The sequence below is a fragment of the Pecten maximus genome, chromosome 15 (assembly GCF_902652985.1).
Source record: "Pecten maximus chromosome 15, xPecMax1.1, whole genome shotgun sequence".
Taxonomy (NCBI): Eukaryota; Metazoa; Mollusca; class Bivalvia; order Pectinida; family Pectinidae; genus Pecten; species Pecten maximus.
The window spans coordinates 25,996,105-26,023,573 of NC_047029.1; the positions used below are offsets into that span (position 1 = coordinate 25,996,105).

General features: G+C 36.1%; 1 protein-coding gene across 1 annotated transcript; it reads left to right on the top strand.

Moving 5' to 3' along the window:
* Positions 1–12,842: 12,842 nt before the first annotated feature.
* Positions 12,843–24,155, top strand: LOC117343341 (calpain-5-like; the record flags this gene model as incomplete). The annotated part of the gene is made up of 15 exons (XM_033905681.1): positions 12,843–13,298; positions 14,259–14,390; positions 14,918–15,120; positions 16,435–16,612; positions 17,046–17,111; positions 17,605–17,678; positions 17,790–17,953; positions 18,267–18,368; positions 18,746–18,846; positions 19,197–19,396; positions 19,725–19,810; positions 20,921–21,034; positions 21,693–21,763; positions 22,162–22,400; positions 22,739–24,155. Coding segments are annotated over 15 exons (2,208 nt in total), but the record flags the coding sequence as incomplete, so codon positions are not given.
* Between the last annotated feature and the right edge of the window lie 3,314 nt (positions 24,156–27,469).

The following is a 27,469-nucleotide window of genomic DNA, read 5'->3' on the forward strand; positions in this document are numbered from 1 at the left end:
ACTACGTCTTCACTAAGTGTGCGGCTTTGTCCATAGCATGTTTATATCCGCCATGGCAACACTACAACAAAACGTGGTCGGCCATCTTTTCATGGATTAGCGAGACCGGCTCTGTTGCCAACAGACCGTAGCGCTTTAATGAGAAGCAATATTGTGCATTAAAATAGACAGTTTTGTTAGCTTGGTTTCGTGACAGGTAAATCGCTTACAGATGTGATCGATAGTCATTAGGGCTTTTCTCATCGGTGTTAATTGTTATTAAACATTCACGTGTTATTCAAATCGATATGTTCACGATTGTTTTATGTAATTTCTGAATCAATTACTGTATAACGTTAACTAGCGATAAAAGACTAGGGAGTAAGGGAAATAACTCTTACAAAACAGCAAGTTTATCTTGTGAAAAATACTTTTTTGAAATTAGTTTTTAATTTCTGCTTAAATGTGACTTAATGTGTGTAAGGCTCATATTTCTTATCAAGAGACAGGAGAATACAAATTGAGATAAATTGACCTGGTGAATTAAATTTAAGAAGAATCGCGGACATCAGTGTCCGGATATGGACAGGACGGAATGGTATGTCAGTACGTCTGCAACATGATAATTAAGTGAAATTGCCTTCTCGGTTGCTTCGAACTGCATGTGTTAAATTGATATGATGTTAGTTTTGCCCAATCGATCCTCAAGGCAACTCACAGACCCCAGCATGAGTGTAAATAGATTTCCGCAGAATTAAGAAACAGACAAGATAATAGCGTTAAAGGATTCCATCTTCACAACATGAGTTATCGTCATGTAAATGTCGTCCACCATGCAGGAACCCAGTAATATGACCTTGACCATATCTTGATCTTTGGTGGCGGTTGAACGCGGTGCTCTTTTTTCGTATCCCAGAAATGGACAATGAATAGGTCACAATGGATCTCCTGTTGTTGGTATTCCCCTAGACAAACGTCCTCATATGACCTTGGTTTCTGGTGTTCCCCTAGACAACCGTCTTCATATGACCTTGGTTTCTGGTGTTCCGCTAGACAACCGTCCTCATATGACATTGGTTTCTGGTGTTCCCCTAGACAACTGTCTTCATATGACCTTGGTTTCTGGTGTTCCCCTAGACAACCGTCCTCATATGACCTTGGTTTCTGGTGTTCCCCTAGACACCCCTTGGTTTCTGGTGTTCCCCTAGACACCCGTCCTCATATGACCTTGGTTTCTGGTGTTCCCTTAGACAACCGTCCTCATATGACCTTAATTTCTGGTTTCCCCTAGACACTCGTCCTCATATGACCTTGCATATTGCAAGGACGCAAAACCCCAGGAACAAACAAAAGCACCCTGCACTCCATCCATTGCGGGCTCTTCCTTATGTTGAACTTTCTCATGTCAGAAAACAAGGATAATGCATCATTAGGAGCATCCCTGTTAAAGTCCAAGTCTTTGCTCTTTTGGATTCCGTCACGAAAAAAAACCAAGAAGAAGAAGAAGAAAAAGGAGGAGGAGGAGGAGGAGGAGGAGGAGGGCCTCCGTCTTCATTTATAATGACTAGTTGGGGATTTGCTTTTGTGCCCTCTACCTGGATGCATATCAACAACTGAATGAAATCAGCCGGACTTACATGTATTGCAATTTGGTTTCTTTATTTTTTTCTTCCTTTCTAACTCTTTGTTTGTTAGTCAACCTGTTGAACTTCGTATTTCCCATTCGCTCAAATGAGTCTATCCACAGCTAGATGATTCTCTCGAGCGAGTATATCCACAGATATTTCGCTCAATTAAGTCTATCCATAAGATAGCGAAAAAACAAAGCATATATAGTTTATACTATATTTTGAGTTCAGATTTTTTTAATTGGGAAAAGTAATTAATGACATCAGCACTATCTATCACATTTCATATGCACATACGTGATTGGGAAATAGTAAGTATATGGTACGTATGTGTAATTATCTCTAAGCTGGACGGTCCGTTTGACGGCTGTGTCTGTATAATGTGATAGCCATTTGGCTGCATAGCCATTTCAATATGATGGCACTACAAATGCCACCTTGAATGGCCCAATTATCTACGGATATTGTATTTAGGTGTTGTTTAGACTCAAACGATTAAACAGGTGATTATCCAGGTATTTAAGTTGCCGAAAATGTAGAGCTCTCACTAGACGCATTCAAAAACCAAAGATCTATCTCGAGAGGGAGTGACAAACACTTTGGTTTGTTTTTGTTTAACGTCCTATTAACAGCCAGGGTCATTTAAGGACGTGCCAGGTTTTTGGAGTACCTCTATACCAAGGGAAACAATAATAAATTTTAGTTCCAAAGAGGAAGTGACTGATACAAGAAATCTGAATAAATTGATACCGTTCCATTCCTTCAATCAGGACTAATTACATGTCAACATACCGTACAGATTATTCGATAAAGCAGCATCAATAAAATGCTTATAAAAGGTAAATGAAGGTATTTCAGGGGCGAAAATGTTTGACCAATTATCGTATTTAGGAGTTCGCCAAACATACACGATTTCTAATTATTACCTGTATTTTAATATCTCCTCGCCTTTGAAGTATACCTATAGGACGTTCAAGCTAAAATTAAGTAAACTATCGAACTGTCAAACACAGCGAAACATTTGACAGATATAGTATGATGATGTTTTTCATGGCCTGGTTACATTAATCTCTATTTAATCTACTTTCAATTTCCAGTATAGCCCGAGTTTTCTCTGGCCCTGTCACCATTTCCTACACCAGACAGACATGGTGACAGGGCCAGAGAACACTCGGGCTATTTCCAGTGGTCAGTCCTGATGACCGTTATAGCTGCATGAACTGCCAATCATTAATTGCTTACACAGTACGGATATTATTTTATAGAGAACTCCGGAGTCTCGAGTAAGGACTAGAGCGTTGGTCGTCTGATCTACATGTACTGATCCCTGTCTGGTGTGTGAGAACTTGTGTATCTGCTGTCGATACAAAAATATTGTTGTTACACCCGAGCGGTTAGGTGGTATGTGTGTGTATATGTATACACATCGACACACCTGTACGCGTCTCTCTGTACACATGTACAAGGACACATACTTTTTTCCACGGGGCCACATACGTACAAGCAAACACCAGCTGTGCTCATCTTCTTTACAGAAACACGGAAACACGTGCACACACGTGCAGTGCACACATGAGTTGGTCTCTGTAGACTTGTAAACCGGAAATACATCCCACACACCGTACCACTGTGTGGTATATCCAGGTAAGTGGTTGATCTACACCTTTTGTCAGCGGGAGATACATGTTAGGGTACCGGTTCCTCTGTGTTAGACTCCCACGTACAATTATGATCACCCATCTCATTTCTCATCAACTCCCATCTCACAGACTAACTCCGCCAGGATGCGTTTAATGTACAGTTATAAAAATGTTTGTTTCCGATTTTGATGCTTTAGCATGGAAGCAGATAGTATACACACCCGGCAAGGACATTACCAATTTAATATGCAACTATAAAGTATCCAAGCAGACGATGTTATCGGCTGTCTGGGAACAGTGGGCAGTCATCCTTATAAGTTATGCATACTATATATATAATTAGTGTGTTTTCCTAACCGGCCAATTCAACAGCACGTACTTGTGTGTATCCTGTCATAAATCGAAATCTATTTAATTCGAACAGACCCTTGTTATTTATAATACCCTAACTTAAGCTCCAACGGTATAAATCCGTCTGAAAGTGAAAAACATTTTTTAATGAAGATCGATCGTCTCACTAGCGAACTGTGCTATATGTTCAGAATCTCTCTCTATCCATAAATTATTGGTATCCGTTGAAAAGATTTCGTTAAAGGACCTGTATATTATAGATGCTGATATATTATGTAAACATTTAACATTTTCTGTGCTACCGGGCTGTACCCCCAAAGGGTAGCGATTTCTATTGTCTTTGCTATGATAGAGAGTGCATTGCAATTCACTAAACGGGAAAATAACTTTCCAATTTCTGTTAACAGCGGGGGAGAGTTGGCAGTGTTTCCCTTAACCCAAATAACTGTTATATAGCGTATTAATGAGGAAGTTGATGGAGCTGTACTCAAGTATCCACTGACATACAGGCCCGACTGAGTAAGATATGGATAGTTATTCTGTGAAAAACAATCTGACGAATAGAGGGCAATTTTGTGTAGTAGGTGTACATATTTTTTGTGTTTTGCAAATGCACGTCGATTTATACGAGATTCACAGCTTACATCGTATGTGGTGACACAGTTGTTAGTTTAAACAGTATTTATTTATATTCAATACAAGTGTACATATACATTGCAAATTGTACATTGGATCTAGAAACAAGCTATTTGAGTTTATATTTTAAATAGTTTTTTTTAATTTCGGATAGTTTTGCAACAACAAGCATTTTTAAGCAGTGTATAATGAATTTGAAAACAAGCTAAAAGCTGATATTAATTTTCTCTCCAGTAACGCTTTGACAGTGTCATATGTCAGTTTCATGTTTATTTTTGCTGTTTTGTACGAAATATCATATATATGATAAACCAGTGATTTACTTGATAAATGATAATTTTACATTTGTTTCATAATAAACGAAAAACTCCTGTTTTAAAGTTGTACACTTAAAAATTACAGGTAGATAAATCAATTATTCTCAAACGTTCCTCATACAAGGATCAAAAGGTTTTACAGTGTCAGATGAATACGAAGTGATTTACGAAACTAAGGCTATCAATTGTATCTATATGTTTTTCGCCACAACCTCTTTCATGCAACCACCCATATCATAAGTGTCGTAATACAGATGAAGGAAAGCGCGCCATCCGAGGTGAAGTTCACCTATCTTATAGGGAAGTTAATCAGAGAAGATCAAAAGAACCTTCCATTAATCCTTGTATTCGTGCCAATGCAATACGTAGTCAAGAATATAAATGAAATATTGATAGGTGATTCAGTAAACAGTCCAATCTCTGCTATTTACTAAATGCACTGTAATTGTGTTTCTTCTGTATTCGCGTATTTTTTAATTTCATTTTTTTAGAAGTTTTAACTGCATTTCTAGTATTTATATTGAAACGATCAGATATTTCGAACAGTAGCGCAGTTAATCGGTTCTTGTTATCGATTAAAATTCAATCTAATTTCATTGTTGTTGTTGTTGTTGTTTTTGTTGTTGTTGTTGTAATAAAATGATAATAATTTTTCTGAGATACCGGTAACTGCTACAGTATTTTTCAGCAATCCCAAGTCATCTTAACTCTTTTTCGCTAGAGATAAAATAGAGCGTTTATTCTCTTCCTTAACCTAATTACAACTCCCTCGAACAAGGTCACGTGGCGTGTAGGAGGTTATATACAATAGACTGACCACATGCCATACATTCCTCTATCATGTTCGGTACACCTCGGGGCTAATCGTATGTATATACATATATCATTTGAATCTAACGAGAACGCTGCTGACACAGTTTTATAAAGAATATTAAATCATGTTACGATAATGATATATTCCTTTTGATATTACCTTACCTGTTGTTGTGGATGCGAAATACGGTCAGGTGTGAATCATTATGGAAATTAGCTTAATACATCGCTGACTCTGATGAGTTAAGGAAAGGGAATAAAAGATAGTGAATTTCAGTGTGTTCTATTTACATGAGTTTTATCTTTACGAATATTAAGTAGACACACGAGTTAAAACCAACCACAAAATTTATCAAACAGCTGCCGCCGTATTAAGGGGCATCCATATATAGACGAATGATGTTGAATTTCAAACTCGAAAAAATATCTACAATTAAAATTGCACAAAAATAGTCATGTCACTATGCCACACTGTTTGTTTGGACATGACATTTCTTAACATCACCAAAAATTTGCTGTAGATGCTAAAAGTTTCTTCTCTTGAGTTGCTTTGTCGTAAGATGTAGCATGGGATAATTCTAAGTCACACAAATAATCAAACCTGAAAAATAACCATGCTATTATCTCACAAGTATAGCACACTAGTCAGGACACATTGCATTGGGCCGGACTCCGTTGCTCGATAACCAGAAGTCAATCAGTCATTCAACTATATTTAGATTTGTCTACTACATAAAATGTATCAAGTATAGGTCGCTATGACCTATATTTTACGCTTCGCTGTCTTTAGTAATACCTTACATTAAAAATCCTTAGTACAATTCAATTCAATTCAATTTATTTCTCTTTAACCATACATAACAGTACAGAGAAAACATATTTACACAATACAAAAGTTATATACAGTTGTTCAGCCAGTGTATAAAGTATGCACACGCAGACTGTATCAATTAGTTTATCAAAACATCTGATATTTAACCATATCGTTACGTGTAACATCATGCTATGGAGGACACATTGCTAAAGATAATACTAATGAATTTACAGAGTTTTTTCAATGTATTTACGTGGTTTGAGTTCATAAGATCTCTAAATTTTAATATGTTCGGCCTTGTATAATAATATTTATTTAGATATAATTTTCTATGCGCAGCTAATGACTGGCATTCTAGCAGATAATGGAATTCATCTCCTATTTGTTGACTATTACAAAAAGTACATATTCTTTCGTGGCGTTCAATATTATTCCACCTTCCAGTTTCAATAATCAGTCTATGATTTGTAGTTCTGAACTTACAAAAAGTATTTCTTTCTTTATCTGTAAGAACGTCTAGATAGCATTCAAAACCAAATTTGTTTTTAAAAATTCTGTAACAACCAGACTTAGAAGAATTAAATACATCATTATCCCACTGCTGTATAAACTGATCATGGAGTGTTTGTTTTACATATGACTTTATCCAAGAAGTATCTAATTCCTGGATATACTGGATATTCCACACATAGCTAATACCACATTCATCTAATAATTGTTGTATATAACGTATATAGGGAACATTATTATTACGGTATTGGTTTAGACATAACAGTTTATAAGTTATTACATTTAGTTTGTTTTCTTTTGAATTAATCAATTGAGACCAATAGGTCAACATTCTCGTCTTAACTGAGATATTCAAAGGATAAGCTCCAAGTTCACCATAAACCATAGACGTTGGTGTACTTCGTTTGACCCCTAATAATAACTTACAAAACTTTAAGTGCGCTCTCTCAATGACTTGTAGATTTGTAAAACCCCAAATCTCACATCCGTATAACAATATAGGTTTTACAATTTTATCATACAGATCATATATACACTGAACAGATAGGTTATATAACCTTCCTTTCTTTAAAACATCATACATAGCAATTGTTGCTTTTTTAACATTGTAATTTTTAGCTTCATTAAAAGAACCTGTGCGTGAAAAAACAGTGCCCAGGTATGAAAAACTTTGGACAATTTCTATGTCTTCAGTATCAAATTTGAATTGTAATCTGTTATTTAGACGACCTTTACTGAATATCATACATTTTGTTTTCTCACTGTTAACTTTCAGTCTCCATATTTTACAATATTCACTAAAAACATTTAGCTGCATTTGCAGGTCTTCTGGGGTGTCAGAAAATAAGATTGTATCGTCAGCATACAACAAAATAAATAGTTTAATATACATATGTAAATCAACTTCAAGTTGGTTTGTCAGGCACTGTAAACCGGTAACATTATTTCTAGTCATAAACTCCTCAAGGTCATTCAAATATAAACTAAATAAAAAAGGAGACAAGTTTTCCCCTTGCCTCAATCCATTATTGCATGCGAAGAATGCAGAATTCTGACCATTAAATGATATGTTAGATTTAATACCTTGATACATATTGTAAATAATTGTATACATTTTGCCATTTATATGATTTAACAACATTTTGTTCCACAGACCATTTCTCCAAACTTTGTCAAAGGCCTTTTCAAAATCAATGAAAATACAGTACAGCTTCTTTTTCATCATATTAGTAAGACTAATTAGGGAATACAGCACAAAAATATTATCTATAGTTGAATACTTCTTGCGAAATCCAGCTTGGTTTTCACATATTAGATTAACTTCGTCGGAATACTTTAATAGTCTTGCATTTAAAATACTTGTGAATAGTTTGCCGATGCAACTTACAATAGTAATCGGCCTATAATTTTTAGGGTCTGAGGGAGAACCCTTATTTTTATAAATAGGTACAATAGAGCCTCGAAGCCAGCTTTCAGGGATTTTCCCTGTGCTAAAAATAACATCAAATAATATAACATAGAGATCAATCATTTTAGAGGACGAATATTTAATATATTCATTAATGATGAGATCATCCGAGCAAGCCTTATTGTTTTTCAGTAGCTTAATAGCATGTTCCACCTCCTCTCTGGTTATATTACTATTTAATACATTATTTACAGGACCCATATCAATATCATTATTATCAAACATGTTATCATCTACTCCAACATTTAAGGTTTTAAAGAAATTAAAAAGCGTGTCAATCGATATGTTACCTTTTTTGTTTTTATGTGTACTATTAGAACTTTTAAGTAGTTTCCAGTAATCCCGTGCATTACTACTTTTCATATCTTTCAACTTACGACGGAGGTCTCTTCTGAATTTATTAATACTTTTATCCATTGTATGTTTGTAAGATTTTTCTGATTCTTTATATTTATTGAAGAAATAATCATTTTTGTGACGTCTGTACATACCTTTATGGCGTCGGAATAACTTCCTGGCCGCCTTACATTCACCGTCAAACCAGGGTTTAGAATTTGATTTTGGCTTTTTACATATATTAGTATGGTTATATTTGTATATACCAAAAGTTGACTTAGCAGCACTTACAAGCACATCACTACAGTCTGCCATAAGTGTATTGACATCTAGGTCGTTCGTATTACTGCATTGGTTAATTGTATCAATAATATTCTGAATTTTGTCATCGTTTATATTCTCAATAAAATGTTGGATTTTCTCAGTCTCCCAGTTTTTAATACGTTCAGTATAATCTGTTGTATCATGTGTATTAATGTTATCATTGGTAACTGTATTGGCCATACCACCTATAGTAAGAGTTAGGGGACAATGTGCATCTGACATAAGAGGGCTAAAATCTAAAACATCAAAGTCACGTATGCGTTTTAGGAGCTCAGAGGAACATATGACATAATCGACAACGCTAGAACTTTTACAGGTGCACTTACCTATATCTCTATCACGACCAACTCTACCATTACAGATAAAAATGTCATTATATTTACAAAAATCCAATAGTCGATTCCCAAAATTATTTTTGTGTAAGTCCTGACTTTTTCTGTTCTTAGCAAAACCGGAATTTTCAAATACATTCATGTATGTAGCTTCATTTAGGATTTCAGTTGTTAATTGATCTCTATCGTCTATTTCATTGTAATCAATAAAATCTACAGAGCTCGCAGTTCTTGCATTAAAATCTCCTAACAAACACACATTTTTGTAATTAGCTGATAACCTCAAGTATTCAGTTTCAATTTCCAAATATGGATCACCAATACAGTATGTAGAATTCTCGGGTGGGACATAAACCATTCCAAATAAAAAATCATCATCACTTTGTAACTTCGCGCCATCTAACCTAAACCAGCTTACGTATTGACTATCACTTTGTACTTCATAGACATAATCTTCCAAGTCATATTTATATGCTATAACTATACCACCCGACTTCACTTTTTTAAACTTTGCCCTATTTTTCATTACAGTTTTAAAACATGGCAAATCAATGACATCTAAATCATCAGTTTTGGATTCACAGAGACATAAAATATCAAAACTATTTACAAATTCACGAAACTCAGGATATTGAGCTTTTCTCACTAAGCCACAAACATTTAACGACAGTATTTGTATTGTACATGCATTATAGTTACTTTTTCCACCACCACCATATGTATTAATCGGCTCGTTTGAAACCAAACTAGTGTCTATATTTTGCCCTCCGGCGCGTCCCTATTCATGCTGATTTGAAATCACCCGTCTACGTTTCGAGCGCGGTTGTTGAGTGGGCGTATGCTGACTGGCCATGGGCTGAACATCCGGGCCCTTATATAGTACACCATCTATGTACAGCTGATCTCTGTTCAACACAGTTTTTTTCCCGTTTTTCCTAGCTTAGTAAGACGGACTACCTGCATAAAATTTAGCGCCGCGTTTCCATAAAAAACAGGAATGAATCGATTCGACGTATTAACATATGAGGCGACTTTTTCAAACCATTTTCGAATTTTTGGTGTCTATGATATTCAAGACGGATACATAAAAAAAAAATTGCTCGACCTGAAAGATTTTTTAGAACATAATTGCTTAACTGTAATGAGTGTGTATCGATGCTTTTTAAATCCTGCCTGTTTCAATACCGAGCTTCGACCTCCAATTTTCTTATTGTTCCGATACCGACACTGCATGTTTTAATGACTGGTATTCATACTGATACAAAAGCTAGAAAATAGAAAATCTATTGTCAAAAAACCTTATTAGTCCAACGTACTACACGAAGAAAATTTAAAGGAGCTCCGCTAAAAAAACGGCATGTCTTACGAAAGTGCTTAGGTCTCATTACACGTAACGTGCCTTTTGTCACCTGGAAAATCGGCACGACGCAATTTTCAAGATCTAATCTTCCGACCACATTTATTACTTCATTTACTTCTCTGAATTGAAGGTTTTGCATTTTAACGTCATTTGAGGTTTCATATTAGCAAAGCGATATGTGAAGTATCTTATTTCATATATACTTCAATTGTAAAGTGCAGCTTGTTTATAGTTTATTTTGGAAACGTCTATTCATTAAAAAAATATTGTAAATGTTATCCACTGTCAATATGAATGTCACAGCTTCGAAAGCAATTAATATATACAATGTCATAATTTTACAAGGATTATTCAGACTTAAAGAGCAGGCTACACGTTACCCGACGTTATGTTCAAATTAATAGGACATCCATTAGGGGTCGCGGTTGCCGAGTGTCCAGAAACTTCGTCACTTGCCTTCCACCTCTGGGTTGCCAGTTCGAAACCTACGTGGGGCAGTTGCCAGGTACTGACTGTAGGCCGGTGGTTTTTCTCCGGGTACACCGGCCTTCCTCTACCTCCAAAACCTGGCACGTCCTTAAATGGCCCTGGCTGTTAAATAGGACATTTAACAAAACAAACCAAATCTTGTGTGTTGAGTGTTATAACAGAACAGGATAGATTATAACCACACAAGTAAAAGCATGTTTACCGGAGACGTTTTACAACAAATTAACTTAACTGGTTTCATCACCAATCGGACAACCCCGGTAACACGGACAATGATTTACTCCACTTCTGAAATGACTCATCATTTCCGTACATGTCCATCTTGTCCTTGTTTACAGTGGAGGACCGCACGTTCTCTAACGTACATTGTATTCAGATAATATTGTGACAACCATTAGTGTTCAAAACACTTACTAGCCTTGTCATTTATTTTTTCGTATTGCCATTTAAGTTTAATACAAATTACAATAATCATTGCAACTAAAAATTGAAAAATCAAGTGAGTGTTTGGTTTAAAGTTGATTATTCATTAATTGTTAAACTGATCATACGAAGACCAACCACTGTGTGTACACGCTATATCATTTCCACTGTATATATTGTGATCTGTTTCATTATCGGTATCATATCAAGATTTCCTAGTAAGGATTCAGATTTTCCCGAGACGAATGAAATGTATATGTCCATGAATTTAGATATGGTGTCGAGTTTCCTGTGTTACGGGGAAAATGTCGTCTGCTATAAACGACTCCATTGACAATCCACATATGTCACCCCTGAAAAGAGAGGAAATTTATGGATTCAATTCATCCAGAGTTATTGACAAAACCTAACTTCTATGGATCAAATAATGCCACAAACAGCTGTCTACTGTTATCTAATTATGTGATTTGCGCTGCGACGATGTTTCAACGGTCATGTTGGGTTTTTTCTGGATGACTTACATGTATTACGTTCTAGTATTTCATACCTAGGGACTTGTCACAGATTCCCAAGCCAAGTTACACTAAGATATAAATATATGTAATATATGTGTCGCGGGTCTGGCTTTTGTGCTAAGTCCCTGTGATTTCGTTGGAAACTTTCAGTCAATATTACGTATGATTTCTTGACATGTTGTGTGTTTTTCAATTCCAAGACGCCTAGCTTGGCTGTTTTGTTGGCACAGGGACTTGAGAATTAGTTACCGTCTACATTTATTTGGACCTCCCCTTGTGTGTATAGCACATTTCCAGACATTTTGGGGGGCTGGATTAAAATTCGGTAAAAATGACTCCCCCGGTGTTCATTATGCTGTATTACCGAATTTTAATCTAGCCCCCCAAAACGTATGAAAATGTGCTAGGGGGAGTTCAAATACATGTAGACTTAACTAATCCTCAAGTCCCTGTGTTTGTTGGTATATTACAGTGTATGAGAACTAACGTGAGTGTGACTCCAGTATATTTTTTACTGTTCCCATAAATACATCCTGGTGTTGATTATACAGCACTATATTAGATTAGGGACATGCTATTGTACATGCTCGGTGTCTTTCTGTGCGGTTTTCAGTGATGATGCATGTTTTGAGAATGTGACATGTAATGCTATACTACCTTATAACACTTTTTTTCTATTTAAATTTCAGTGAGTCAACTAAGACCGAGAAGTCATGGGAAGCCTGTTTTCTAAATGTTCTGGTAGAGATAGTGATGATTTTGACGACTTGAATGCTCCAAAACCTGCACCCGATCCTGCAAGCCCGAATCCTCCCCACCCACGGGATCCCACCCCGCCCCCAAGGGACCCCACCCCGCCGCCACGAGAACCTACCCCGCCGCCACCAGACCCAACACCTCCTCGTGACCCGACTCCACCCCCACGGGACCCGACTCCACCCCACGGGACCCGACTCCACCCCCGCGGGATCCAACACCTCCACCCCCACGAGATCCCACACCACCACCTCGAGACCCAACTCCGCCCCCTCGAGATCCAACACCGCCCCCTCCAGATCCAACACCTCCTCCGCCTACAGATTTACCCCCTTCACGAGAGCCAACTCCACCCCCTACTGTGATACCACCCATTGACCCCACGCCCCTTCCCACTCCCGGGCTTCACTTTGGAACAGAGTACAAGCGGACTCACTTAAATACATTTGAAGTCCATGTTGATTTCCGGTCTAAACCTACGGACTTTGATGTTGAGCGCCGCCCTTTCGTCATTTCCGGTTTGTATACTGATGATGAGTTCCCATTGGAGGTTGCGCTACCTAAACCCGACCCACAAGGCAGGGATATAGAATGGAAACGACCTACTGTAAGTATTATTAACCATGAGTGTTCAATAGTTATATTATATACCTACAAATGATTACACTGCATCTCTGCTTCCCACCAAAAAGTCAACTAATCATCGTCGCTGTGGAGTTTAAGACCATATTGCTCCGGAACAATACCGAAAGAAGAACTTGTTATTAAAGTTTATTGTAAATGTGCCGCCGTATATAGGACCTCTAAATAGTATCAGAAATGCATTTTTGTGGCAGTAAAGCCATCAATATCACAATCAACGAAAGAATCGGAGAAGCTGTTATAGGATGATATTTACAAAGAGCGGAGAGAACGTAACAGTTCTAGACACCGTGACAGATTTATTATCAATAACAGTGTACTATTAGCCAAGAACCAGGGTATTATGACGTCAAAATCATACCTGATAGCGTAAACAAAATGCCACGTGACACAACGCACGCTAGAAAAAAGTAGTTCGTGTTAAAAGCCAAAATTTCAACCAATCAAAAGACTGGTATGTCATTTATCCAACAGTCAGCACGTTTATGCAATGGGCAGAGAATGAGAAAACACTGCGTTTTGTGGTAGAAATATATTTACTTGGTTCAAAAAGAGTTCTAATGTGTGTTTATATATAATGCTGTTTATCGTACTAAACGGTATAAAGCCGATTATAGTTTGTATATGTTATCTTATTGCTATGTGATATGGTTCCTGACAGACAAATATTCTAATTTAAGCCTGTGTATAGAGATATGATATTAACCAGTTTATATTATGCCAGTTTTAATGATAATTATAAAATGTTTCTAAGATAGAAAATGTTTGATACCTGACGCTTAAAAGGCGTAAACGCAAATTTGAAATGTTGTCTTTCATTTTTATATTTTAGAAAGAAACGATAATTCCTACAATATACTACCATCTTGCGACAAAGCGCGAAGGTCAAAGTTGAAACATGTTTCATTTTCTGTTATTATCTCAGGATATCCGGGACAAGCCGGTACTGTTTTCAGATGGTACTTCCAAATATGACATAGGCCAAAGATCAATTGGTACCTGTTGGTTCCTCGCTATGGTAACCAATATAGCCGACAAACCAAATCTCCTAAGACAGGTTAGTACATATATACAATCTGGTTAAGATAGAACGGCTATACAAGTAGTACCGATATTTTGGTTAGCGTGATTTTCTGGAATTTCCGAAGGAAAGCTTAAAAAACGTTTCTAGATTGAACAGAGATTTCTATCTAAACAATAAATTCTTTTATATTGACGTCTCCGAAATTTTCAAAACAGATTGATTTTTTTTTTATTTCAAAGCAAGCGAATAAAAAAAAAAAAATCAATAATTCTTTCAGATCAAATCATGTTTTTCCTGGTTAAACCGATCTTCCTGTATTAAAACATGGTTTCTTTTGATATGATCTTTGATATAGGTACTACTAATAGTATATGTAATGATGTATGATCGCATCTACTTTCTGTTGACATTTGACCTCACATCAAATGTGATCAAACGTCTGATAAACTTAAGTATTTTGATTGATTATTATGTTGTTTTGTTTGTAGCGTAAGAAGAATTGCATTTGAACCAGGTACAATGATTTCTCATAAGACATATAATCGTTTTCTCTGGAACAGGTAATTCCTTCGGACGCTTACCTCGTGGGGAGCCCCGAATATGACGGCGTGTTTCACTGCCGGTTTTGGCGCTATGGTGTATGGGAGGACGTGTACATTGACGACTATCTACCAATCGTGTACGGCAATTCTGTGTACGGGGCACACTCAGACACGGACGAAAACGAGATGTGGGTCGCCCTTCTCGAAAAAGCATTCGCTAGGTGAGTTTTGATTGTCCTGCTAAAGAAGGTATTTGTCTTGCAAGGACGATATTTGTTAATTAAGTAGTAATTGTATTGAACGAGAAAGTTATTGTTGTGATCACGAAGATGTTTGCAAGGAAAGTTTAGTCATACAGAAAGAGAAAATATTTGGCATATAAGTGTTGGTTTCCCTGAAAGAGACGCTAAATAAAGACTGTTTTGGTAGCGAATGTATTTTCAAAATGTTGGTTTATCCTAAATAGAGAATATATTAACGACATAGGAATGGAGAGTGCAGCGACCTAAAATTCAAACCCACACAGATGCAGTCTCCTTGTTTGTGTTGATATTCGTGCTGCAGAAGCATCTGAATTCATCACTGAATATGTAATGCATAAGGTTTTCTTGGAGGAGAAAGTTTTCGTCGGTGTTGATTTTCTGTTGGGAACAGTTTTTGTCACGTTTGTATGTATTTCTGGAAAAGGTTTTTGTCTGAGTTGGTCTTCTATGTATGTAGATATTTTTCAAAGGGTTTATTTCCCTCTTGAAGAACGTTTTATTCGTGTTTCCTAGAAGTGCCATATTAATTTTTCATTGGTTATGAATTTAAATTCTGGAAGAGAACGTTTTCTTGGGATTTGGAGACAATTTTTTTCGGTCTTAGCATTTTTACTCGAAAAGATCTGAATATTTGTATGCTATGCTATGCTATGCTATGCTAGTTCTTCATGAAGAGTGTCGTCTGCCAGGTTGATACAGTCCTGGTCTGCTACAGAAGGTTACTTATTGAATGAAGGGGTTCGTCGGTCTTGGTCCTCTTGTTGAAGAGTGTTTGTCATGATATTTTATGTTTTCCTCACGAAGAAAGGCTTTTGTTGCGCTTTTGCCCTGTTAGAGAAGGCTGTCACAATTTTCGGGTGTCCAGCCATATCATCACTGCCATTTTTCGTAGCAGTATAAAACTAAAGCATGGCTTCCAACCCTTAAATCAGTTTTGTTTTAGAATTGAGATTCACTAGTTGGTATCTTAATCAAAAACAACGATTGAAAAATGTTTTGAAGCTTTCAAAGATGTGTGTTTTTGTTGTCAAGCAAAAAGTGCGTTTTCGAAAGATTGTACAGTTTTCAAATCGGATAAACTTCAGCATATATACAATGTTCAACGATACTCTGACCCGCTAATATGAACATATCCAACTAATTGAATAAACTGATGAGGATGAGTCGGAATAAATTGAACTTGATCCCTGGAATTGCTGTAGTGTTCATGCATACCAATGCTGGTATATCGAATATTAAAACATATGTGATTATTGTGGTTCTCGTCAACAGATGTTACGGGAGCTACGAAGCCATAACTGGAGGCCAGAGTGCAGCCTCCTTCGTTGCACTTACGTCTGGTGTTCCGGAAGAAGTAGATCTTACAACAGGGGAGGTTACTCCTTATGAAATATATGTTCGCTTGACGAACGCTCACCGCTCTGGTGCAATGGTGGCGTGCGCAGTTCCGGTAAATATGCTATGAATCTGAGAACATACTATGCATAAATTTGCATGTTACTTTCGGACACGATACTGAAACTTATTTCATTTCGTTTATTGTCTCCTATATACTCCTCTCAGCATTCATTTCAATTCATATATGATGTTCAAGCATACAATCGAATCTAAGACCATCAGAGCTCTATTATTGAAATTCCTATTCTAAACTGTATATGTAGAAACCGACAATCGCCCAGAACAGAAAAAAAAAACTGATTAAAAAAACATATTATTCGACAGTAATTGTTTGAGAAAATATATAACACAGTCAAAATTTTGATCAAGCTTTGAACAAAACGGGCTTGATAGTGCTTTCTGCTATACAAACTCACAACTGTTTTAAGGAATCGTCCTTAACAGTGTTCTTGATCAAAGTATGAATATCTTATTTTTCATGAAAGGGCAATTTCAATGGTTTCAACGGACTGATTGGAAACCATGAGTATACACTGACAGGAACGGCCATGGTAAGTTATGTTGAATGTTATCTTATACAATTCTATTATATTGGTAGATGGTACCATATACTTGTTTTATTTCATATCATATTATTCATATAATACTTCAACATTATCAAATCTAATGAATCTGGAGAAGAATAATTCTCTTAATTCTTTTAAGAACAATAAATAAATGAATTGAGAAAAAAAGAAACTTCTACAAAAATTTAAAGAAATGAAAATATTGGTATATCCTCAGTTAATTACTACTGTTAAATAATTGTGAATTGTCGACATCAAATTGAAATATGGATAACTTAACGAGAAGAAAACTAGAAAAAAAATGTTTTTAGATTCTTAAACCGTCCTTGTACATGCATTATGTGACGACAGTGTTCAAGTTAAATTCGTTTTCTGTAAGATGAGGTATGGTTTCAGTCACATCATGTTGTGTCCTACAATGTATTTCAAATGTATTGTTGTTCGACTCTTTTTTATCAAATAAAAATTGTCGCTTCAGGCTAATGACACTCTTTTGGTTCGGGTACGAAACCCGTGGGGTGAAGGCGAGTGGAAAGGTGCATGGAGTGACGGGTAAGTCTATCAACATTCTGATCAAATGCCTTGATAGACGACTACTTGGTTGGTTGTTACATGTTTGGGGTATGGTGAATATCTGACGTAATTGTTTTTGTGTTCAAAAAGGAGTTCCGAATGGTTGTCAGTTTCGGAGGGCATAGTTCCGCGTGCCAATAAGGACGACGGGGAGTTCTACATTTCTATGGAGGATTTTATGCAGTGCTTTAACCAAGTGACGATTTGTAGCATCACACCTGACTTCGACAGGGACGGAAGTGAAGACACGCTCAGTAAGGGATATCACTCTTTGGACGAAATGATATATGCTAGATAAATAAAATGAAAGTTATTTATTCATAAAATTAACACTGTATTTACCAACATTATCTATAAAGTCTCACTCTCCGTGTATGTTTTTCAAGCGTCTCATTGCAAAACTGTTTTTTATTCGTATGTTATCTTCGTTTTATCGATTTTTAGTTATAATGCGGGTTTCGCTATTATGTCAGTATCCTGTGATCTTCTGCAAAAAGAATAGTTTTGGGTTCTTCAATCTCGAACACGACATTTAGAATTTTTGTATCTCGTGACGTCATGTTTCAGAGTACGTCACGTGTTTATATGGTGACTGGCGGGACGACACCGCCGCAGGATTTAGGAACAAGATGCAGAATCCACGATATCTCATAGAAGTTAATGATACAGGTATAAAGTTTAATTGAACGAACGGTAACTCTGTTAATAAAAACGAATTAATAATTATATATACATTTCTGATCCTTGATGGACACAAATACATGTACTAGTATACAATAATAAATATAATTCCAATATTAAAACACTAACATCGCTTGGGGAAACTTAATTGATAATCTGTTTCAAACATCAATTTTATTATTCATCCGACGCAAACTAGATGGACTTTTCAGTGTGTCGAACATTATGTGATGAAATAATTATTCAACAATTCGAGGTTTGTAAAATATGAGCATGTATCGTTCTCCGGTTGATAATCACCGACCATTTTAATAAATGTATAACAGTTACAGAGTAGATAATGAGAAAGCTTTTGATATCTTTAGCTGCCGTCGAGAACGGCGATGTGCCTTTGGTTGTGCAAATTATACAGCGGACGGAATACAGACGGAAAGACATGCTGCAGATTCGTTGTGACGTTTACAAGGTTAATAAACATTTCAATTCACATCTTAAAGACTAATATGGTGAAACATCTTTATTCTATTGTACATAATAGTATTCGTCTGAATCTTTATTTTGGCTTTTTTTTCATTAATTATTACGTAGTTACGGTTTTGTTAACAGTGGACATTTTGTTGGAGATCTAAATAAAATGGAGACACCATTCCATTACTCTTTTCTTTCCTCAATGGTTATTGCACTGAAACAGCTACATGAAGAATAAAGCGTAGACAGTACTATTTAGTTAAAATAACACAGGATACTGTGGGGGTTTCACATTTTTCGGGTTTGGAGATTGATTATTAACAAGTCTTTAATCATGTTCCTCGACAGGTGCTGGGATCCGCAGAAAATATGTACATAATAGATGAACTTGGAAAAAACACCAATTCATATAAAAATTCTCAACAACGGTCCTTCCGGTATCTAGTGCAGCCTGGGAAATACATCATCATACCATCCGCCGGAAGTGCAGGAGATGAGAAGGAATTTCTTGTGCGAGTCTTTACAAGTGGTCCATTACAAGAGTTTGAGTAAGTCATAAAGTAAATAATACTTTTATTTGAAAATGCTCCTATGACGAAATGCTCGATTTTTGTCTTTTATAACGTTTTTAATTTCTTATCGATTTTATTTTTTCAGTTGATAATATTTTACACGCTCAAAAAACTTAGGCGAAATTTCTCAGTGCGGTCCAGAGATGTATACGCCCTTCCTTACCCGGTTTCATTTACGTGTATTGTTTCTGGATCTCCAGATGTTCACAATTAACGTCGATTAAATATAATTTCGATATTATGCGCCGTCTGGGTTTCCACCTGAACACACTACCGACTACTGACTTTATTAATTGTGTTACAGAAATCTTACTCACGACAGCAGAGCAGAATACATGCAATGTGACATGGACTCCTTACCAGAATCTCTCTCCGTTAGAGGGGACAGATGTAAGTGTAAATAGGTTCTTCCATTACATTTAATGTACTGATTTTAATTTAGGTGAATATGTTGAAATGTTTTATTTGTTTTCTCCATCATACGTCAGTATGAATAAATGCCAGGTAATCACCCTACATTTCGGCCTCTTGTAGAAAAATGTTTGTTGTTATTTAAACATGTGTCAGTATAGTGAAATGTTCAATATAATTACTCCAATATAGATCAGAATGGTGAAAAGTTTCGAACATTTACTCGTCAATATTCGTCAATACAGTAAAAAGTGTCATGTTATAACTTCAATATATTTGTCAGTACAGCAAAGGGTTAAAATATGTTTAAATCCACTCCATATACGTAAGTGTGGGGAAACGGTTCGTGTTATTTCTCTAAAATTCGTCAGTATTGATGTATTTACCAATCTTCTTCAAATTTTGTTACATTAATTGGTTATGTCTCCGCTATAGGATGATACCATCACGTTCTATATCGCGTTAGATTCCGGTGATCAATTGAATATTAGTGTCGAAGGTCTCACTTGGCCACTTTAAAGAATTGAAATACAGTAAATTTAAAGAACAGTTCATCAGATTATTTCCCGTTCCTTCAACTTCTATACTTGCTAATATTATGATTGGCATCGGTCAAGACGATAAACAACGGTAACAGTTGAAAATTTCTGACATTATCATATATTCTGATAGAGAAGTTAGACAACCTTACGTGTAGGTGTAGGAGGGAATTCTGTGGAGTTGTGTGCTCATGGCGTCATCAAATAATGTGGTCCCGCATCTACTACAAGCAGCAACAACTTCTAACGCGGCGAATACAATAGGTCAAAACGTGTAGACAATGTAGACAATTTTGTTTGAATGAATGATTTTTGTATTAATGTTTTTTGTTAATTATGTTTTGAGCACCTGTATTTTCTGACACAATCAGTTTCTTTTAGTTTAATTACTTATCTTGAAATCAAGTGTTCAAAATAGACGCTTAAAACACACCTTCGTATGCATATGTCTTAAAACGTTTAAGACATCCCAGACTGTACAGGTAAGGTTGTTTAACCATTCTAATCTACATGTAATCAGGTCAAACTTTCTTATTGCCGTTTTGTGTAGTGCACACCCAGTGTCTGACTGGTAATATCATCGAGGGAGTGAATGCTGGAGGTCAAGTTTCTCATGTCACCGTGGGGATCAACCCGCAATTCCGGGTCACAGTCACTGAGAGAGGTATGTTTCTCATAACACAATTGATAACCTCATTAAAACAGCTCGAAGTAATAAAATCGTGTCAAGCAAGCAAAGTCCATCGTACCGTGTCGTGTGTATTGGAGGGATACCAAAGGGAACGAATATCCCATTGTGGAAAAGGGGTTTATGGATGTTATTCTTTGACACATTATTTAATGACATGAACAATTAGATAAACGTGTTTTATGTGATATGTATAAATGTTCCACTTGTTCGGGATACTAGCATTATGTATCAATTTGTAAAGTCATACATACACGTGTGGTTATCTTCGATGATGGATTTTAAGACTCCGGCGTTTTCCATTACACTCTTCCCATGTCAAATTGCCATGAATAGCTTTCCCGAAATCAGTATCAGTATTACCGCATTTAAATAAGTTCATTTGAGCGTTGCTGAATCTTCCCTTTTTTATATATCAACAATTGTTTGACCATGGTTTTTGTAACCCCTCCTCCCCCCCCCCCCCCCCCCCCCACCCCCCCCCCCCCCCCCCCCACCCCACCACCACCAAACTGATTTTTCTTTTGTCCCCTAGTAACACTCACTTTTGTGGTACTGTCTTGCGTACAGATCTTAACTTTGACTATTTAGATGTTCTATGTTGGTATTTATCCCACGTGGTGGCATGTTATAGGGTTTGTCCGGTTCCAGTTGCTGCAAGATGAAAAACCAGAAATGGTTCCCCTTGGAATTCGTATGTGGAGAGTAAGTATCCGAGTAACTAACGTAAGTGACATGACGTTAATGGTGTCGAGATGCATAATTAGCCCACCGTCTGTGGATGGTCATCTTTTATTGTTTTCGCGATAATAGACACTGGAAGGATACTTCATGGTAGTAGGCATGTTGTAAACGTAAATAAAATATTTGAAATTATATCACTTTTTAGAAGAACGAGAAACAAATAGTTTCACTGATGGTCATAATGGATATTGTGTTGGAAATATGATGCCTAAAACTGCATTTATCATCCTACAATTTTATAAAGAAATGAAAGCAGATTTGTTTCTCTAATGATGTATTCTCGGCTAGCTGATAACCTTAACTCATAGCGACTAGATCATGAGCTGTGAGTACACTTGACGTCTCTCCGTGATTTTTAGGATGACGGTAATGTTGATGTGCCAATGGGGAATCGTTGGATCAACTTAAATTATCGGGAGCCTGGTGTCATCGTTCTTATGACGGACAATGACGATGGCAAGTTTGTAGCTGGGCGCAACGTCAAGGCCGACTACATGCTCGACCCCGGAAGTTATATCTTGCTCATTCATCTCAACACTCCCGGTGACACCACCAAATTCGCTCTCCTAGTTCAGTCAGAACACAAACCTGAGATAACGTAAGTGCTTAGATGTATTAAGTAATACACATTAAAAATTATTTTTATTAACATTTGCTGGAGATAGATCTATCAGCCCATATTTGTTTGATAAAACCTCACAATACATTGTTTTCTCTAACAATATAAATGTACATACATGTACACACTTTCTATGTAAAAATAATCTTTTGCAGTACCAAACACAATGCCGACATAACAATGGCATGTTAACTACAATAGCCATTATTGTCTTCCATTTTGCGGTTTTCAATTTATATTGAAAAAAAGATGTCGAAGTTATTTCCATCCAGTGTTATAACTTTATTTACATTTTCCCACTTTTTAATCTGTTTCAGTGGATTTCAGCTTGGCAACTGAAGACATCCTACAGACGAAAATCAAAGTGCTTATAATTCTATTTTAAAAGTACACAAATATATTACAAGGTTACCAAAGCAGTATCTATGCTTTGTAAGTTGGGCGTATGGGTAATTTTTATTGGCTGATGTACAATATGTATTTCTATGAACAAGCAAATACTGATCAGAGTACATTGACAATCGTAACATTTACTCGATTTGATAATTGTTCTTTTACTGGTGGGTTAAAATATTCAAACTTATAACACGTTATTCTCCTACCAGTTATTAGCAGGTGTCGGGCAAATGATTAATCTGACACTATATTCTCATTAAAAAAAACAATCCCTGATTTTATCTCTAATTTATTATAAATTCTAATAATTACAGGGATATATTCGTTACGGCTTCGTTAGATTCATGTAGTTAAAATTTGGTTAAAGTTGGTTTGAAACGTCTGGATGTACTTGTAAAAATCATCATTAATATCTCCCTCTTAAAAGAATACTTTTAATCACATTTCAGCGTTAATTCCAAAGAAACACAATTTCGTTTTGTGAAACCATATCATAGTATAACTATTAACAGTAATAACATCAGGCTTAACCGCGAGTTTAAAAAAACTGATGTAAATATCTTGATCTTACCTCCTTGGTTTGGTTATGGTTTGTTTTTGTTTAACGTCCTGTTAAGAGCCAGAGTTATTTAAGTACGTGCCAGGTTTGGAGATGGAGGAAAGCCGGAGTACCCGGAGAAAAACCACCGGCCTACGGCCAGTGCCCCACGTAGGCTTCGAACTCGCAACCCAGAGGTGGAGGGCTAGTGATAAAGTGTCGGTACACCTTAACCACTCGGCCACCGCGGCCCCCAAAGGCCGTATGATGCCCATATAATTATCAACTGTAATTAGAGGTTAACACCAATTTCACCAACTTCCCTTACTTTGATAAAATTCCTTAACGTTTATGTGAATAATAAAATTTCTTAATTTAGAAAATTCTATAATGATCTCTGGGATTTTTTTTTTTTTTTTTTTTTGAGTTAGGGAACATTGGTGGTTTTAGAGTTATTTTTAAAGCCAGCTGAGTTCATTGTTATCAGAGTCGTAGTGTATGTATGGGATGTGGAAGTGACAGTGAAAGTTTGTACTGTGAGTTGTATGCTGTGTATCTGTTCATTGTCCTTGGAGCTTTACTAATCATCTAATATATACATAATGGTTGTAATATATATATATATACATTGCTCAATGCAAAATGTCAAGTTAGCAGAACGTAACTTCCATGCAACGTCCAGAGCGCCCCATAATGCAACGGGGTGCAAGGAGATGATGGCGTCAGCGCAGTATGTTTCGAGTCCAAATATTTTATATATTATTTAAGCAAATGTTTATTAAAATGTTCATTGTATTAACGATAAGTGTATGTTTTCTTTGTCAAAACCTGTGTTTCATGGGTTCGGTTAAATTTTATGAGTATTCAGCAAATCTTAATATTTTAAATTTCAAGGTAATATAATTTCAGATGTTGATATCAAAAGCTAAATTAAATTCCTGAGCATGATATTGTTTTAATGAACAAAGAACCTTTCAATTTTAAAATCCAATCAATTTTCTAGGAAGTTTGTATTATGTTATAACCGTAAACGTTCATTTAAACAAAACAGACGTAGCCAGAATATCCCGTTGTCGGGTCTAGAAATTATTCTCGACCGTCTTTTAATGTGATGTTAATACAACATTTTTATAAGAATTTCATGGTTGCATAATGTCTTTTCTCCTCCATCAAAATGGACAAATTAAGTGTCCAAGTGCTAAGTTTCCGAAATTAGCAATTTATAAAGTTAGAAAATGGTTGGTTAACGCTTAATGCAGAAAGTTCTGTCGCTAATTGACACTGAATAACTGGTATGGGAAGTCTGGCTGCTTTCCCGACAATGATTGTCACAATATGCAACCTTCTGTTTTCTCTGTGGTGATAAAGACCTTCATGTCAAAGGTTCTTTAAAATGTTTCCGTGCTTTTCATGTTAAAAATATTCTTTTTGCGGAAAGACATTCATTCTAGGATTTCGCATCACTCCAACAAAATAAATGTTACAAACAATCCATAAATGAGTGTGACATCGTTATAAATGTTAACCAAGTGTGTATACTCCGGAGGCAGCAATATCATTGTTTAAATCGGGCAGTACATCCACCGTTCATACATAAAAAATGAAATCCTTTTTTCAATTGTGTTTTATCCCAAAAGTGTTGAGTGAATTCCTTGCTGTTTCTTGGCTCTCTGACAGTTTGTTTAGCTCTCCTACACACCAATTCAGATAAACAAAATCATGTGTCACTACCGACATCCGCGCCTGGATTGCATGATAATGACAAAGGAAAGATGCTTTAGATTTCCCTCATACTGAACAGTCCAAACTGGAGCTAGCATACTGATGTTTTGAGTGTAATATTAATACGACCTTGTTGTTTTCAGAGTTGAACGATTTTGTTAAGGATATTCATGTCATTATAGTAACACATATCCTGAAGTACAAAATGAAAACACATCCGCCATTGTGAAGATGTCTTAAGCTTCTTAGTCCCCCAAATCGGAACACAGGAAACAGCAACAGAGAGCGGCGATAGCAGCCATCAGGCACGTGTCCATGTTATTTGTATTACCACGCTCCTCTTTCTCTATTGTACTGTAACCAACGAAAAGGAAGCTTTACCCCACTGTTTAAATTGTTGATATAATTATTATGATTTTGTAAAGGATTTCACCAAATACTGCAATTGAACAGCACTTTAAATAGGGTAATTTTCACAATGCAGTCAAGACCAAATGAGATAATATAATCATAAAATTTGCGTCAGCCATTTCAAAAGGATTCTTCATATCATGTTCCATTAGATATCAAGAACAAGTTTTAATATTTATTGTTAAAATACGAATTTAGCTTATTCACAAGAAATTGCACTAATTCCACTTATATCTATCTATCATATCTAATTTGTTCTACTGTTAACGTATCTCCATAATAAACACATTGATTAAAATTACATACCTCTCTTTCATAGATGAAAAACTAGCATAGGAAATTAATTTTAAGAATTACTTACGTTCTTCTAGAAATAGGTTCACTTCTGTTGCGCGGATTATTACTTGTTGCTTGACCCGGGAGTGGTTGGTTCCCGAAAAGGTAACCCTGATGGAGAGTTCGGTTGCTAGGATATATCGCCTGTTTCGGTCGTGTATATCCTATGTCAGGTGATGTGTGATACAGTGCATGGGGCTGCTGCCATTTGTCTCGTTTAGGATTTGAACTTTGAACTTGGTATACCGAGTACTCGGGTGGATACATATAGCATGGCGGAGCAATTTGTTGCGACATACCTGTAAATTAGAATTTATATTGATTAATTAAACTTTTGTATGTATAGTTCTTTAATTGAATATGGCAACTGCAATATTTTGAACCATTGTTATGATAGATGCGAATACGGCATAATTCGACAATGTTCGCATTCGAAATTGCATAACTACGAAGGAAAACAATCCATAGTTTTATTGAATCCGCAATTTGGTAACCATCCTGTCTTATTTTCAATATTCCGCATTATTAGTCTTGTAAACAATATGCTGATGTAATATCAATAATCATTAATTATGGAAATTCGGCCAATAAGGTGTTATACCGACCCGTTAAAATAAAATAAAATGACCAAAGACGAAGCCCGATGTGAATATTTCAGATTTTAAAGATCGGTATAATACCATATTGACCGAATCAAAAATCCTTAAGTTTTGTAATATATATGAAACGTGTTTACCAAAGGGTTAAACTGTTACATATTTATCTTGATGATAAATGTAAAAGGAAATGTACATGGGGTATTTTTCCTAACGATTTTGACGTCATAAATGCAACATTGTTTCTACATGACCTCATGATCATGTTTGAGACGATAAGAATTGAAAGAAATCTGACCATATTTGTTACTATGGAAGATTGTTAATTACAATTATCAAAATGATATTAATATGCTTATAGAAATGTCCGTCAGATATTTCCTTTCCTTAAAACAATAATGAATTGTCAACAACTGACGAGTAGGGACATTCAATGCTTTTCACCATAACACCAACGAGTTGCTATTGTTCTCGTGCAACCATCTTTATACGGCTGTATTAAGTTAGAATTAGCCACTCTGAAAATAAGGTTATATTTTTCTAGACTGAATAAAAGAAGAAATGGCTTCCTGTTTTTTTTTACCAATGCCAATTAGAAGTGCGTGTCATTTAAGTGCACCACACGTATGATGACATCACGTTCTGTAATATGTACCGACTTTTCTGTTACCATTATTGATGAACCCATTGTCTCGGCCCTGGCACTCCATGACTGCCCACAATCAATCATAGCGTTGGATCAGTGACAACCGTGTAACAACTTCCATTGTTTATTGTTGATACATTATATGTTTATATTCTAGGTGGGTGTTTCTGCTGTTATCATATCTTCCTCGGATATAAAATTATATGTCTCTAAACTCTATCCGTTATGCCACATGACTAATTAAAAGCATTCTTCTTTCTGTAAAACTGCTCAGTGATTGGTTAAACGCAATAACAGTCTGCATTTTCCTGGTAAATAATTAATACAGTTTTACAAACTTCTGTATATCGGCATGGCTTCCATATGTAAACAAAAATATTCCATCAGAGACATGTATTTACGT